The sequence below is a fragment of the Myxocyprinus asiaticus genome, chromosome 16, assembly GCF_019703515.2.
Source record: "Myxocyprinus asiaticus isolate MX2 ecotype Aquarium Trade chromosome 16, UBuf_Myxa_2, whole genome shotgun sequence".
Taxonomy (NCBI): domain Eukaryota; kingdom Metazoa; phylum Chordata; class Actinopteri; order Cypriniformes; family Catostomidae; genus Myxocyprinus; species Myxocyprinus asiaticus.
The window spans coordinates 27,731,947-27,748,418 of NC_059359.1; the positions used below are offsets into that span (position 1 = coordinate 27,731,947).

The 16,472-nt window shown below is 38.4% G+C and overlaps 1 protein-coding gene across 2 annotated transcripts; it reads left to right on the plus strand.

The window, feature by feature from the left end:
- The first annotated feature begins 8 nt into the window (after window positions 1-8).
- Window positions 9-15,359, plus strand: dedd1 (death effector domain-containing 1). Of its 2 annotated transcripts, none has more exons than XM_051720825.1 (6): window positions 9-131; window positions 543-1,056; window positions 1,187-1,306; window positions 1,391-1,519; window positions 11,245-11,632; window positions 14,034-15,359. In XM_051720825.1, the coding sequence occupies exons 2-6, from the start codon at window positions 591-593 to the stop codon at window positions 14,038-14,040; spliced, it is 1,110 nt and encodes a 369-aa protein (XP_051576785.1). In that variant the 5' UTR covers window positions 9-131; window positions 543-590; the 3' UTR covers window positions 14,041-15,359. The 2 variants fall into 2 exon arrangements, with proteins under 2 accessions (XP_051576785.1, XP_051576784.1); XM_051720824.1 differs by lacking the exon at window positions 14,034-15,359 and adding an exon at window positions 12,686-14,024.
- The last annotated feature ends 1,113 nt before the right edge of the window (window positions 15,360-16,472 follow it).

The window sequence follows — 16,472 nt, forward strand, 5'->3', positions numbered from 1 at the left end:
ATGGGACACGTGAGGCTGAGAGAGAGGAGCGATTAACAGCAGCGTTAGCTCAGCTGACTAAATAAACTGACGGCTGCCGTCACCACAGAAACATTCTACAAAGAAAAACTGCGGTGTTTCCACCACGACGTGTAAATATCTTATTCAGATGTTGTTTTTAAACGAAAGGCAGATTAAAAGCGGGATTTAAACGTTTTATGGAAGCGTTTACTTGATCTTGAGTCGAACCTTATAGCTAGCTCATATGCTAACATAGGTTTTAGTGACACGGTTGTATTGATCTGCGCTGTAATTTTATTTGTTAGTATACCCTCTAATGATGTCTAATGAATGATTGGCATCGAAACTGTATTGACAGCGTATCTTCCGAAACTGACAAGTACAAACTACGATACAAATACCTGGTTCATTATTTCAAAACAAGTGTAATTGCCTGTTTTATACAGCATGTCAAATGATTTAACCTTTTTTTATCAACTTTATTAATAACAAAATATAATTCAGATTTATCTGTTTATTTAATGTGTATTTTTCCTCACCAGAACCATTTGACTTTTGGACGATTAGAGGTTTTCTGGAGATCAGGGACCATGGCTACAGCACGAAGCACAAGATATTCTCTGTACTGGGAGGAGACCGAGTGCCTCAGCTACTATGAAATGTTGTCCCTCCACGAGATCTTTGAAATCGTGGGCTCCCAACTTACAGAGACCGATGTCGAGGTTTTGTCGTTTCTCCTCGATGAAACCTATCCTGGGAAACATCCGCTTGATCCAGAGGGATGGACTGAGGAGTTACCTCCTGGACCTGATGGAACTCGCCAGGGTAATTCTCCATGCCCCCGGCTTATGAAAGCATGGCGAAAGATAAAGCCACGGAATGAACCATGGCCAATCGCCTGTCGTCAGCAACCCAAGAGTGGTGTCGAACTGCTGTTAGAGTTGGAGAGACGAGGGTACTTGAATGAGGGAAACCTCGAACCTTTATTGCAGTTGCTGCGAATTCTGACGCGACATGATATCCTGCCCTTTGTCTCACATAAGAAAAGAAGAACAGGTGAGCATCGGTTTTAAGATTACTGAGCCGATTGCATTTATTTACAAGCTATTGCTCAAATAGGCATATGTGAGAGTGTTTTTCGGTCAGCAATGGTTATGGTCATGTAATGTATCACCTGTACTGTTAGTGTCCCCAGAACGAGAGAGATTCGACTACCCAGAAGTAGATACCTCAGGGGACACACAGATCAGCTCAAACACAGATATACCATTCTTGGAAAACACTCAAGACCAGCAGTGGAGAACAGGTGAGTAGAGATGCCACTAAATTTCTGAAATATGAGAATTAGATGAGAATTGCTGTGTGGATTAATTTGTGTTTGGCGTGTCAGCTGCTGGCTCTTCTGTGACAACGACCACCCCTGGCCGACGAAAGCGGGGTAGAGGTCGCTACTGTAGCAGAAAATCTAGGGGCAAACCTGAAATCGAACCTCAGCCAACACCCAATAAAGTGACCTGTGGTAAGAGAACTTTCTTTCCTCCATTCTCTCTTACTTGTCCTCTGTTATTTAATCTCTTTTCTCAGCATTCTTTGAGCATATGTTTTTTTTGTTGACTTTCCATTCCTCTCTTTTTGTCTTCATTTTATCTATAACATACTACAGCTGATAATCTCTGAGTATCTCAGTGCTCGATGCCTTGCCGCTTTATAAGTAACCAATCACTCATTAATAGTGCCTGTCTCTGAATCTCTAATGCTGTCAGAATAAAAGTGTGCAACAATCACACCACATTAAACACATGCCATCTCCATTCATCCTTTTGTGAAATCCTTGCGCTCTGCACTATTATACTTTTGAGTTTCATTCTCACTGTACTCAAAGAATGCTCACACCACAGCCTCTTTATGCTTTTGTACCTCACTATAGCTCGAATGGTGCTGTCCTGCCATCAGGGCATTGCTAAAACACACTTCAGAATAGAGCACAGAGTGGCAGTAATGGCACAGTAGGTAAGAAAACAAATAAGAGAAAACACTGCCTTCTGAAAAATTTCCAAAACAAGCAACTATCTGTAAAGAAAGAAGGTAATACATGAGACATTCATTACCTACAAGGACTGTGTTTCCGGGACAGTCAAATCTAAAAACACTAATGACCATTTGAGGAAATCAGTTATGTTCTGCTTATACTTTGCACCGCAAATTGCTGCACAGCATTAAAAACTGACCTTCAATTGGTTCCTTGAGTTGTAATGATTTATCAATGTTATTTTAATTGTACAATACTCTTGTAGGAGCTGAATGTCTCATAATGAAGTTTAGTATAATTTTTTATTTTTTTTATTTTTTTTTTTTTTATCATTTAAACTGCATGATTGCTCAATTTTTGACCATTTATCTTAGACCTAAATAGATTCATAGTGCATCCTTTGGACCTTCAAAGATATTTTTGGTTAGCAGGAATCATTGACTGACTGGATTTTGAATAATTTACAAGATGGAAATTCTTTAAAATGATTCTGATGCATGAGCCACACAATGAATTTCACACTTTCAAAACATGAATTGGATTCAAGGCAATCTTATCGAGGTTAAAAACATGGAATAATATTTCTCACTTTGTTATAAGGGTAGTTGACAAATCAAACAGTGACCGTAGTGTCCTGCAGTGTGACATGTTATACTTCCACAACTATAAAACAAATAATTAATATGCACAGTTTTGAGACCTAATAATAATTGAGTACATGGAATGTCTACTTAAAAATTCATTTGTCACTCCACAGGACCACTTATGTTAACTACAAAAAAGCTAAAATGTAATTAAATACAGTGAAAAACAAAGAAATGTTGACCAGTTTCAATACCTAAATTATATGTCCTTCGTACTTTCATGAATAAAAAAAGTAAATGAACATGCTATTTTACAACTATCTATTTTTCAAATATCTGCATCATATTAGCATGCATTTTACAGAGATACTGCATTAAAATGTATTAGTCAATAACACGGAGACATAGATGGTACCATTTTGTTTTGTTTTTCCGAAAAGTGTAATTCAGTGGGAGTCAGACTATAGACACACTCTTTGTCCCACTCATCATGCCAAGACACTCGGCACTGGTAAAAAATAAATAAAAATAATAATCATTTGTTACAGATGCTTATTGACCCTTTAAATCTGCCCTGCCAAAAATTGCATGGCTCTGGTAACATTCTTCATTACGTTTGCTGCAGGAACTCTTGCATTTTCACATCTTCTGCTTAAAGCGATTAGCATTTTCTAAAGGCACCAAGCAAACTCAAAGATTTGAAATCGTAGTCTTTGTACTTTCTGTCCCAGTGCTAGTTGCCACTGCTCTTATTGGTTCTGGGAAAGCAAAGTTGTAATTTGGGGCAGGACAATAGGCCTTTACCATCCATTTTTGCAACTGGTATCACATAAAATGGTTTTATTCTAAACTGTTTGTCACTTGTGAAATACTGCCTTAGGGGCCATTCACACAGGGTGTGTTTTTGCGTTAATCTGCACAGTTTGGAATTGTTTTTCTACGTTAACATGCTTTAGATGGGGGCTTTGGCCTCTGTGACACGTCTCGCTTATTTTCAGTGTTTTTAAGATGCCGTCATGTCAAAATGACTTCCAATTTTTAAAAACACGTCACAAGACACCTGCATTTTGTTCTGTTTGATGCACTGCGTCAAGCTTTTTTAAACGCAGGATTACATTCTGTGTGAACAGTCCCTTTAAGATGTTTAACCCTCCCTCATGTGACAGCATTAGAAATAACAGTGTATAACTAATTTTAGGTTATACATTACATTAGTGTAATTAGGGCTGGGTGATATGTAAAAAAAAAAAAAAAAAAAAGGCCGATTCGATATTTCAATTTTTAAATGTACTCAACTAAAAGGTAACTCCCAACATGATTCAAATAAAATATACTTTATTAGAATGCAAGGCAATCTGGTTAGAGAAATCAAAGCTCTTTTCATAATAGAAAACATAGGTATGCAAGAAAAATGCTCAAACAAGTGCACCACACAGGAAGTTGGCAACACTGTGTAAATGTAAAATAAATTACAATCTGATTTATTTAAAATAACCCAGATGTTCAGTAATAATATTATAAAATAAGAAAACTGCAAAATACTTCTTAGCCAGTGTAGGTAGTTTCATCTAAACCAAGTCTATCTACAAAGTTATCTAGAAATTATCAAGTTTATCTAGAAAGTACTCATTTTATATCAGACCATTTGTATGTATAATCATAAACCCCTGCAGACATCAGAAAATGTTCAGTGTAGACAAGATGGATATGATGGGGGGGGGGATTCGTCTGCTAACTTTGACCTCTAAAACATCGGTATGGTATTCATTAAGGCAGCATGATTGATTGAATTAAGACTGAAAATGCAATAAGGCCTTGCGCGATTACTAAACATCTAAAGGCTGCGCTTTAAAATCTGATAATCTGGTGATTTGATCTGTGCATCAGTCCAGATCGATGGAACGTTACACCCCTACTGTTAATCAACATGCCCACAACTGTGAGGCCAGTTGTCTGATTAAGCTGGTGTATACATGCATGATGGATGAAGTTGAGCTACAGTCACACTGTATAATCGCATTGGAAATATTACCATTGTCTTTTATATCAGTCTCTATGTTGTTAACCTGTTACATTCATTTGGAGCACTCACACATGTGCAGCTGATCAGATTGGAGGCGGCATCATGCCAAGCACTTTGAACATCTTTTTTTCTCTTTCTTATTCAGCCTTTGGTGGATTGACAACGTATGTAACCATTTGCTAATATTTTATGCAAAAACTCGATTCTTCTATTAAAAAAAAAAAATGTGATGAAGCGTAAATTCATATTAATTGATAAAATAAAATAAAAAATCACCCAGTCCTAAGTGTAATTGTTGTAATGTGTGCAAGAATGTGTTTAAACATCTGTTTTACAGCTTTAGAGCTGTAACGGCTTCAATTTCCCTGTTTCTTCATGGTACAATTTGTGGACTGAAAATTACACTCACATTTTCCATTTTTATTTTTATATTTTCTCTCTCCCTGTTTCTTTTTCTTATTTTCTTATTTTGGATAAGCAGTTGTCAATGTGATTAACTCCTGTGATATGTTGATTCAAATATCTTGAAAAGAGAACAAAGTGATTATTTAATATTCATCCACCAGGACTTGGCTGCATCACATGTCTCATATCCAGTTCAAAAATGCAGATCACTGTCACTCTACCTCTGATTGAAAGTATTTATTTGTCCCCTCTGTTACTAAGCCTTGATGCAGCCAAAGCTAATCTACTTTCTCCACTGGCCTTCTGTTTACTGAGATGAGGTTAATTTGTGCTATAACATAACTTACCTGTCCCTTAAATCTTGGATTTTTTTTTTCCATCCTCTGAAGAGTTCATATATCAAACTATATAATACTATTTCCAAGAATCTCAAATTCCTTCATTTGTAGCTGCTCACATTTATTTATATGGTCTATGAGATCCAGCGTTGGAGACTAAAAGACTTGTTAAATGTTATAAACAGATTCTCTCAGACAACTTCAGACATTACAGTCCTGCTGTGCCATGATTGACTTATGAAATTGCACCTTTTTTCACTCCAGAACTAGCTGAACATGCTGTTTGCTTTGTTGACTCCGCATTTGATCTTGGCAGGTTGCCTCAAGATTGAGTAGAAAAAGCAGGAGAATGGATAGAGTGAAAGAGGCAGAGCTCACAACAAACAAGTGTGCTGTCCTCTCTGTCCGATCTCACACACAGTCAAGACATTTGTGTGCTTTAACTCACACGCCTGGTCCATGTTCTAAGGTAAAGAACCCCCCTCTTAACTCGCATAGGAGGAGGGGTGAAGTCTAATTCTGTGTGTTCAGTTGTTACTGTCCACTTCCCCAGTTGCTTTTATATGTGCTAAAATATGAACTAGATTTGGGAAAAAATGGGAACAAAGTCCTCTCTAGAGGGGTTGTTGGCCTCAGTGTTTCACAGAACTGACTCAAGGAAATCATGAAAAATTTCATAGAATTTCTGGAAGTCCATTGGGTGTGTCCTCCTAATTTGTCCGTTGTATTACAAACAACATACATTGCCCATACATGGCTCTATTTTTCCAATCTACAGTCTTTGACCAAACTCAACCCTAAAGGTCAATGTGTGTTTTTTGTTTTGTTTTTTTACAGTTAAGACTAATCATTTGTACTCCAAAAGGCCTCTGTGAAACTTATTCTAGAGCAGTTCTGAGGAAAATGACCCAACAGTTCTTGTTTAGACCCATCCTACCAGTATTTTTGTATTTGTGTTGATTAGACTTTCTGTCTTGAAACTACTTATTAAACATTCTTAAATGTACCAGATACCTTAATCCATCTAATCTTAAACTGCCAGTGTTTTTATTTTGTATTATTGAATTACATACTGGTGGTTTCCATCGCATAGTTAGTAGAATTGTGTCTGATAGGCTCATTCTGGACCCAAGAGGTTTGCACCTGTGGTCTCTATATGAATTAACAGTTGAAGTCAGAAGTTTACATACACTTAGGTTGAAGTCATTAAAACTAATTTTTTAACCACTCCACAGATGTAATATTAGCAAACTATAGTTTTGGCAAGTCGTTTAGGACATCTACTTTGTGCATGACACGAATAATTTTTCCAACTATTGTTTACAGACAGATTGTTTCACTTTTAATTAATTATATCACAATTCCAGTGGGTCAGAAGTTTACATACACTAAGTTAACTGTGCCTTTAAGCAGTTTGGAAAATTCCAGAAAATGTCAAGCCTTTAGACAGTAAGCCAATTAGCTTCTGATAGGAGGTGTACTGAATTGGAAGTGTACCTGTGAATGTATTTTAAGGCCTACCTTCAAACTCAGTGCCTCCTTGCTTGACATCATGGGAAAATCAAAAGTATTCAGCCGAGACCTCAGAGAAAAAAAATTGTGGACCTCCACAAGTCTGGTTCATCCTTGGGGGCAATTTCCAAATGCCTGAAGGTACCATGTTCATCTGTACAAACAATAGTATGCAAGTATAAACACCATGGGACCACGCAGCCATCATACCGCTCAGGAAGGAGACGCATTCAGTCTCCTAGAGATGAATGTAGTTTGGTTCAAAAAGTGTAAATCAATCCCAGAACAACAGCAAAGGACCTTGTGAAGATGCTGGAGGAAATGGGTTGAGAAGTATCTATATCCACAGGAAAACAAATCCTATATCGACACAGGCTGCTCTGCAAGGAAGAAGCCACTCCTCCAAAACCACCATAAAAAAGCCAGACTACAGTTTGCAAGTGCACATGGGGACAAAGATCTTACTTTTTGGAGAAATGTCCTCTGGTCTGATGAAACAAAAATCAAACTGTTTGGCCATAATGACCATCGTTATGTTTAGAGGAAAAAGAAATCAGGCTTGCAAGCCGAAGAACACAATCCCAACCATGAAGCATGGGGGTGGCAGCAGCATGTTGTGGGGGTGCTTTGCTGCAGGAGGGACTGGTGCACTTCACAAAATAGATGGTATCATGAGGAAGGAAACTGATGTATATATATTGAAGCAACATCTCAAGACATCAGCCAGGAAGTTAAAGCTCTGTTGCAAATGGGTCTTCCAAATGGACATTGACCCCAAGCATACCTCCAAAGTTGTGGCAAAATGGCTTAAGGACAACAAGGTCAAGGTATTGGAGTGGCCATCATAAAGCCCTGACCTCAATCCGATAGAACATTTGTGGGCAGAACTACAAAAGCGTGTGCGAGCAAGGAGGCCTACAAACCTGACACAGTTACACCAGTTCTGTCTGGCGGAATTGGCCAAAATTCCAGCAACTTATTGTGAGAAGCTTGTGGAAGGCTACCCAAAACATTTTGAGCCAAGTACAAACAATTTAAAGGCAATGCTACCAAATACTAATAAAGTGTATGTAAACTTCTGACCCACTGGGAATGTGATGAAAGTAATGAAAGCTGAAATAAATTCTCTCTACTATTATTCTGACAATTCACATTCTTAAAATATAGTGATCCTAACTAACCTAAGACAGGGAATGTTTTCTACAATTAAATGTCAGTATTTGGCTAAGGTGTATGTAAACTTCTGACTTCAACTGTATATGGAAATAGTTTCCTTCACGCACTGACAAGAAATGATGTATATGAACTTTACCTGAATGACCAAAGAATAAGACAGCTGAACTGTTGCAACAACGTTCATCCAAAACTACTTGTCTCTCTTTCTCTTCCTCTCTTTTCTCTATGTTCACAGTTGAAAAACAGACTGACACAAGTGTCAGGGACAAAAACAAGTTGGCCATCCTCACGTACTAATAGAGGGAGAAAATGAAAGAAAAAACAGTCAAAAGAAAAGCTTGATCCTGACCTATGTGCGCAAGTTGGTCAGCCTTTTGCCCTCGTTGCTCTCCCTCCATCTTGGTTTGTTGTTCAGCAGAAAAGAGAGATCAAAAAAAGCGTGGAAGCTCTTCGCATGGAGCAACTCATAAAATGATGCACAAGGTTTTTCTTTGATTTAAAAAGGGAAAATGTTTATTTTGAAAGAAACTTACAGGATAGGCAATTCTATATATTTGTGGATTGATGTCTGTTTTCTAAAGTAATTCTCAGGGAAGCACAAAATAACTTTATGATAACTTGCTGAGCAAAAAAAAAAAACAAAAAAAAAAATATCATCATGCCAATGGGTACATCCTGTGAGGGAAAAACCTCCATTGTACTGTTCCTTATGGTTGCCTTCTGTGTACTGCAATTAAAGTACAGAAAAGTCTGAAAAGATAAAGCAAAGGAGTCTTGTATTACTTTATGAGAGGAACTCTGAAAATGTTGGATTTGTTCAATAGAACAACAAAGTGCGCTCTGTAAATGTGTGCTATGTTTAAAAAAACGTTAAAGAAGTTCAGACATTTTGTGTTGTTTGTGTGCATTTCATTATATTGGAAATATTGTTCAGGTGACGAAGCTTTTAAATCAAAACAAAATAACTGATAAATGTTTGAAATGTTTTTCTTTTGTAGCCACATTCCCTATATCAAGAACCCTCTTTAGAACTGTTTTAACAGTATTTTAACTTAAACTTCTCATCATAGTCGGGTTTTCTTGTCACAGGTTGAGTCTCCAACAGGAATAAATAATTTCTTTAACTGTGAAATTTAATCAATGATCATTCAATGAATAGTTATTTCTAAATCCTAATGAAGAAACTTTTTCCCTGGTCCTAATGAATCTTGAAAAGTCTTATCCCATGTATATGGATTAAAAACAAGTGGTGGTGTTTTAGCTGCAGTCCATTGATAAAATGCCAAACAAAACTTTAATTTAAATAGCAACTGTTCACGAGTTGCATGTTAAAGCATTTGATATGAACAATGTTATATATATATATATTAAATCAGCTTCTGTTTGTTTGTTTTAGTTAATTGGGTTGACAATTTGTTAATTTGCTGCAGTGAGGAGCATCTGAAAAGTTACCAAAAAAAAAAAATAATCCTCATTGCGATAGTTACCCACTTTTCCATTTTTGTTTTCTCTTGAGCTTTATTATTCATTTATTATACTATTACTCTCACTCAGTCCCTTACTTCATATTATAAAAATGATAAATAGACACTAATGTTGCTTTGTAAGCTTCCAAAAATGAAACAGGAGTTTGTGGTTGAGCTTTGGATGTAGAAAGGTTGGATTTGTGTTGCAGCAGTGTTCTGACGATTGATGGGTCCACTGCCGCCTCTGACCTCTGAGATAATGACATGAAAGGAAATGACATCACTGCGAAGCTCTGGTTCAGTATGTATACTCCAATCGTATTTTGCCGTCTCTGTTCCCTGTGCTGTTGCATGATATCAATTCTAACTTCTGGAAACAAAGCCATCGTTTGGTAAAGCCAACCTGCCTCATTCTGTCTTTTAAAAATGGCCCCTTTAGAACTTGGATGCACAAATATATAAACATCACCAAAACTATCGACTACCAATTAAACTGAGTTTTATCAACTGTTTACAATGAGCTCTCAGTACCTCCGCTCTCTGGCCCTGGAATTTAAAATCATGTTCATCTCCAGACAATTTAAGAGGGGTCAGATGCTTTCAGCCCACCTGAACTTACCAAATTACCTTGGGCTCTCCAATCTCCCTAACATTTTGCTCTGTGACCTGTACATATACAAGTACCATGTTCAGTCAACTTGTTGAACCAATATGTACCAAGTCCCTATGTCCTTTCCAATCATTTGAAAGCTAGCTCTTGAGGAATCTAAACCGTTGATTCTCCCCTCCCAAAATGGTAAATCTGAATTTGCGAACTGGTTTTTACCCATCATTGTGTTTACTGAATTCAAATAAGCAGGGTCAGTCAGCTTTCATCAACTATGCAATGTAGCGATGAGTGTCTAGAGTCCAGCTTGTAAATATTGCTGAGGACGTTGGCCTCGGATAGCCACTACTACTCAGAGCTGATTCATTTTCACATAAGTTAAATTTTTGTGCATGTTGGTTTAATGAAATGCACTGTGCTCACTGTCCTTAACTGTCCAAACAAATCCGAGTAGCAACATGATCTAACGGGAAATCAGTGAATTTTTTTTCTCCACCCAAATTCGGACCAGATGTACTGAATTGAAGTGTTGCAATGCAGCAAATGTTCGTGACCCGAAAACAAGCCACGCTGTGCCTTTGACATCACATCCGTTTTGATGTCCAGCTAATGAGAAATAAATGCAAAGAAGTAAATGAAATAACGCTGTTGGTCTCAGTTGGGGTCTTTCTGATAAAAAAAATTGAGGAAGCGGAGACCAAGTTTAGCAGAGAAATGTTATTTCCTGTCACCGATTTCCCGCCAAATCAGCCTGAAGTAGGGAAAGAATTTAAACAAAACTGTGAAATTACAATTATTTGTATACCAAATAATTTGGTATAAGCAAATAATCTTGAAGGTCAAGTCTCATTAATTTTCACTGTACTTTTTACCCTCTTTTTGACTCCACTGACTTTGCTTTATTTCTTGTGTTCTCCCCTTTTCCTCCTGCTGTTTTTCTTATTTCTCTACATCTTTGCCTCAAAACATCCTTACAAATCCCAAACTTTCTCATCTGCATCTCCATGCCCTCATTATTTTCGTTGCATATCACCCTTCATCCTTTATCCCACCCCCTCTCTTTCTCTCCGTCTCCCCCACTCTTGCACTCTTTCATGTTCTCAGATATCCGGCTACGTGTGCGTGCTGAGTACTCTGAGCATGAGTCGGCTCTACGAGGTGGAGTTTCATCAGACAAGCAGCAGCCTTTGGAGAGGCAGTTTGAACTGTTCAGCCGAGCAAGTTCGTTGCTTCGCACCCGAGACCTGGGGTCTATTGTCTGTGATATCAAGTTCTCTGAACTTGCCAACCTGGATGCGTTCTGGGCAGATTACCTGAGCGGGGCACTACTTGAGGCACTGAAAGGGGTCTTCATCACAGACTCGTTAAAGAGAGCAGCGGGACAGGAGGGAGTCAGACTGCTTGTCAGTGTGGATCAGGATGACTATGAGGAGGGCAGAAAACTGTTGCTTAGCAGCCAGACACACAATGCAACAAACTGGGGAACACAAAGGTGAGTTTTGTAAATTTACTGTTTATGCAATTTATGCATTTTATTATAACTAGGGTCTAGTTATAGTCATCCATTGGGTCATTTATATAAGATAAGGGAACTTGTTCAGCTCTAATGGTATTACAGCTTATTTTGAAAACTGTCATAAAGATAAGCTGTTAGATACTTCCCTCTCTTGCCCAAGTAGGTAAAGCTGCTGGCCGGAGATCACCAAATAGTGGTGGAATCTCCAAAAGAGGGCGAGGTTACTCCCAAATGGGTCGTGTCATCTCCAAAAAGGGGCATCACTTCCACTTACAGTTAAGGTTAGAGCAGTGGTTCCCAACCCTGTTCCTGGAGGCCCCCCAACACAGCACATTTTGTATATCTCCCTTTCTGACACACCCAATTCAGGTCTTGGATTCTCCACTAATGAGCTGATGAGTTGAATCAGGTGTGTTTAATTAGGGAGATATCCAAAATGTGTAGTGTTGTGGGGCCTCCAGGAATAGGGTTGGGAACCACTGGGTTAGAGAAATGGTTAGATTTGGGGTTCCCTATATCTTTGATGGCGGTTCAGAGCTCCCACCCCTTTATGGAGAGTTGCCTGCAACTAAACTCAGCAAAAAAATAAACGTCCTCTCACTTTCAACTGCTTTTATTTTCAGCAAAATGTGTAATAAATAAAAACATGTGTAAATATTTGTATGAACATAAAAAGATTCAACAACTAAGACATAAACTGAACAAGTTTCACAGACAGAAATGGAATAATGTGTCCCTTAACAATGTGGGGGTCAAAATCAAAAGTAACAGTCAGTATCTGGTGTGGCCACCAGCTGCATTAATTACTGCAGTGCATCTCCTCCTCATGGACTGCACCAGATTTGCCAGTTCTTGCTGTGAGATGTTAACTCTTCCACCAAGGCACTTGCAAGTTCCTGGACATTTCTGGGGGGGGAATGGCCCTAGCCCTCACCCTCCGATCCAACAGGTCCCAGACATGCTCAATGGGATTGAGATCCAGGCACTTTGCTGGCCATGGCAGTCAACATTGACATTCCTGTCTTGCAGGAAATCACGCACAGAATGAGCAGTATAGCTGGTGGCATTGTCATGCTGGAGGGTTATGTCAGGATGAGCCTGCAGGAAGGGTACCACATGAGGGAGGAGGATGTCTTCCCTGTAATGCACAGCGTTGAGATTGCCTGCAATGACAACAAGCTCAGTCCGATGATGCTGTGACACACCGCCCCAGACCATGACAGACCCTCCACCTTCAAATCGGTCCCGCTCCAGAGTACAGGCCTCGGTGTAATGCTCATTCCTTCAACAATATACGCAAGTCCGACCATCACACCTGGTGAGACAAAATTGCGACTCGTCAGTGAAGAGCACTTTATGCCAGTCCAGTCTGTTACAGCGAAGGTGGGTTTGTGCCCATAGGTTATGTTGTTGCTGGTGATGTCTGGTAAGGACCTACCTTACAACAGGCCTACAAGCCCTCAGTCCAGTCTCTCTCAGCCTATTGCGGACAGTCTGGGCACTGATGGAGGGATTGTGCGTTCCTGGTGTAACTCGGGCAGTTGTTGTTGCCATCCTGTACCTGTCCCGCAGGTGTGATATTTGGATGTACCGATCCTGTGCAAGTGTTGTTACACGTGGTCTGCCACTGCAAGGACGATCAGCTGTCCTACCTGTCTCCCTGTAGCGCTGTCTTAGGCATCTCAGTACTGACATTGCAATTTATTGCCCTGGCCACTTCTGCAGTCATGCCTAAGGCATGTTCATGCACATGAGCAGGGACCCTGGGCATCTTTCATTTGGTATTTTTCAGAGTCAGTAGAAAGGTCTCTTTAGTGTCCTAAGTTTTTATAACTGTGACCTTAATTGCCTACCATCTGTAAGCTGTTAGTGTCTTAACGCCCGTTCCACAGGTGCATGTTCATTAATTGTTTATGGTTCATTGAACAAGCATGGAAAACATTATTTAAAGCCTTTACAATAAAGATCTGTAAAGTTATTTGGATTTTTACAAAATTATCTTTAAATTAAAATGAAAAAGGGACGTTTATATCCTTCTCTTGCCTTGCCTGATGCCTGTATTCACATGTTACCACCAGGGGGCGTTGGAAACCATTTTTTCTCAGTATTTCATGAATATGGCATCATGTATAAAATCATTAAATGTGTACGTTTGGTTTTGGGCAGGGTCTATTCAATGAATATAAAATTTGAACACAATAAAACAGCAATCTGAGCTGGTAAAATGTTTTTTTTTATTTTATTTTATTTATTTATTTATTTTTTATTTTTTTATGTAGATTTCAGTCTCTGTGTAAAAGGTTTTACAATTGATAAACTGCCACTAGTCCTGGTTAGTTTTTTTGAGTAATTTACGTATCTCCTGTTTCTTTCACAGGCCTTGAGTAATGGCAGAATCCCTCAGGACCTTCAGTGATGGTGGATGTAGAAAATTGTGTTTTGCCTTTTTATTTCATTGCCCATGGAGCATTGGTGACCCTTCTTGAATGGAGAGCTTATTAAAGGGCCAATTTGTTTTTTGTTTTCTTAAAATGATTCTTAATTATTTAGGTTCAAATGTGGGGTTGTTTCATGTACTGTGGGTCAGTTTAAATGTGGACAAACACTCACTACTACACCCATAGACACATGGATCCTTCCTCCTGTATGTGCTATGAATACTGTGCCACGGGTGGTATGTGGATGTAAAGTAAAGGGTTTTCATAATGTCATGAGACTTATGAACTTAAGTGAACCCTAGTAATTCAAGATATATGTTAAACTTTGAATGGGAAATGTAAGGAAGGGTATGAAAGAAAACTCAAAAGAATCGCCAAAAATTAACTGATATCCAATTGAAGTGTACAAGCCCCCATTTCTGTTATAGTGTATAATAAAAAAAAACATCTAAGTAGTTATAATAGGTGTTTTTATTTTTCTTTATACCGGGCAAGTGTAGAGTGAGGTAAAGAGTTTTTGAATGACTGAATGCTATCCTAGTGGTTAAGAGTTTGGGCTGCCATACTGGTACAGATACATACTGGAGGATAGAATCCTATGCTTGCAACTTCAAGATCATTTTTGAAATCTTGAATACAGAACATGATTGGGCCAGGTCTCTCAAAGTGGCCCACATATACACTGGACACTGCAATGAATATCGGGAGATGCCACAAGATGGGGAAGAGACGCTTTGAACTACTAAAAGAAAGACGTTCTGCAGTGTGGGTGATTTGGAGACTACAGTTGTACCAAATACTCAACTTCCCCTAGACCACCACAAGATCAACGTCATGGATTACCAGGGCTTGCAGATGCCTTTGTAAATGGTTGATAGAACAAGAATAATTAATTATAATAAGGGAAATGCTGGTTTGACCCCAGCCTTGACACACAATCAGACTAAACTGGTATTATTTCTAAACTAATGTGTAATTAAAAAGAATCTGTTTTCCTGTTTGTTTTTTCCCCCTTTGACAAAATTGCACAAAAAAAAAATAAAAAAATATATATATATATAAAAGTTCAGTAGTAGTTTGTGGTGATTGAGTGTGGAACAGTCCAGACATGTGACTGATATTAGGAAATTGGCAGAAGAACATTTTTCAAAACTTTTTTCATGTTTTTTTTTTTTCCTCCAGTGTTTTTGTTTAATATTATATAACCTGTTTGGGAACATTTACTTTTATGTAAATATAATTCTTAATAAAGTATTGTCAGAAAATTGTGTCTTTCTGGTGTTTTGTGTTAAAGTGCCATTCAGTTTAATCTATTGAAATCTCAAACCTTATTTATAGTGTAATCTCAACCTTTCCAGGGAAGGAAAATTGATATTGCAAAGACTCCAGACTCGCAACGTGACAATGGCGACGTGTGATTCAGAGGCTGAGCTCGCAATGGCATACTACTTTTGCTATGTCGGTCTCTGGCAGAAATAAGAGTAGTATGCCATCACCAAGTTGTTTATTCTGACGCCTTCTGTTCCACTAAACTCTCATTAAAATCTCAATCCGTGTTGTTATAACAGAACATCATGTCATATGTTTATCATAGTAATAACCAGTAAATCTCGCAGATCATAAAGGCAAAGTGCAGTTGGAGCACACCTATTGTCTTCAATAATAAGGCTTTGCACGTGTATTTAACCATAATTTAGAGTCCCTAATCATTGCAATGTTGAAATGTAGATTATATATTCATATTAATATATTGTATACAAAATGTAGCCTACATTATGCAATGCATATAAACCTCTGTATGATATAATATGCCTGTTTATAAATAATGTTTGCATAAAGTATTAGTAATATTTGTGCAGAGATTTGTGGTTGCTGTATAGCCATTGTGTAACCAGATAAACAATAAAAATGTATAAAGTTTGTTATACACTCACTTTGCACTTTATTAGGAACACCCGTACACCTACTTATTAATGCAATTATCTAATCAGACAGTCGTGTGGCAGCAGTACAATGCATAAAATAATTCAGATAGTTTCAGTTAATGTTCACATCAACCATCAGAATGGAAAAAAAATTTGATCTTGACCGTGGCATGATTGTTGGTGCCAGATGGGCTGGTTTGAGTATTGTAGATTTTCATGCACAACAGTCTCTAGTTTACTCAGAATGGTGCCAAAAACAAAAAACATCCAGTGAGCGGCAGTTCTGTGGACGGAAATGCCTTGTTGATGAGAGAGGTCAACGGAGAATGGCCAGACTGGTCGAGCTGACAGAAATGTTACGGTAACTCAGATGACCACTCTGTACAATTGTATTGAGCAGAATAGCATCTGGGCTACATGGATGGGCTACAACAGCAGAAGACCACGTCAAGC

Excerpts from the sequence above, each read along its gene's own strand:
- dedd1 (XM_051720824.1), top strand. The coding sequence starts at position 591 with ATGGCTACAGCACGAAGCACAAGATATTCTCTGTACTGGGAGGAGACC. Across the intron at positions 1,057-1,186 it reads ACATAAGAAAAGAAGAACAG|TGTCCCCAGAACGAGAGAGA; the intron begins GTGAGCATCGGT and ends CTGTACTGTTAG. Across the intron at positions 1,520-11,244 it reads ACCCAATAAAGTGACCTGTG|ATATCCGGCTACGTGTGCGT; the intron begins GTAAGAGAACTT and ends TCATGTTCTCAG.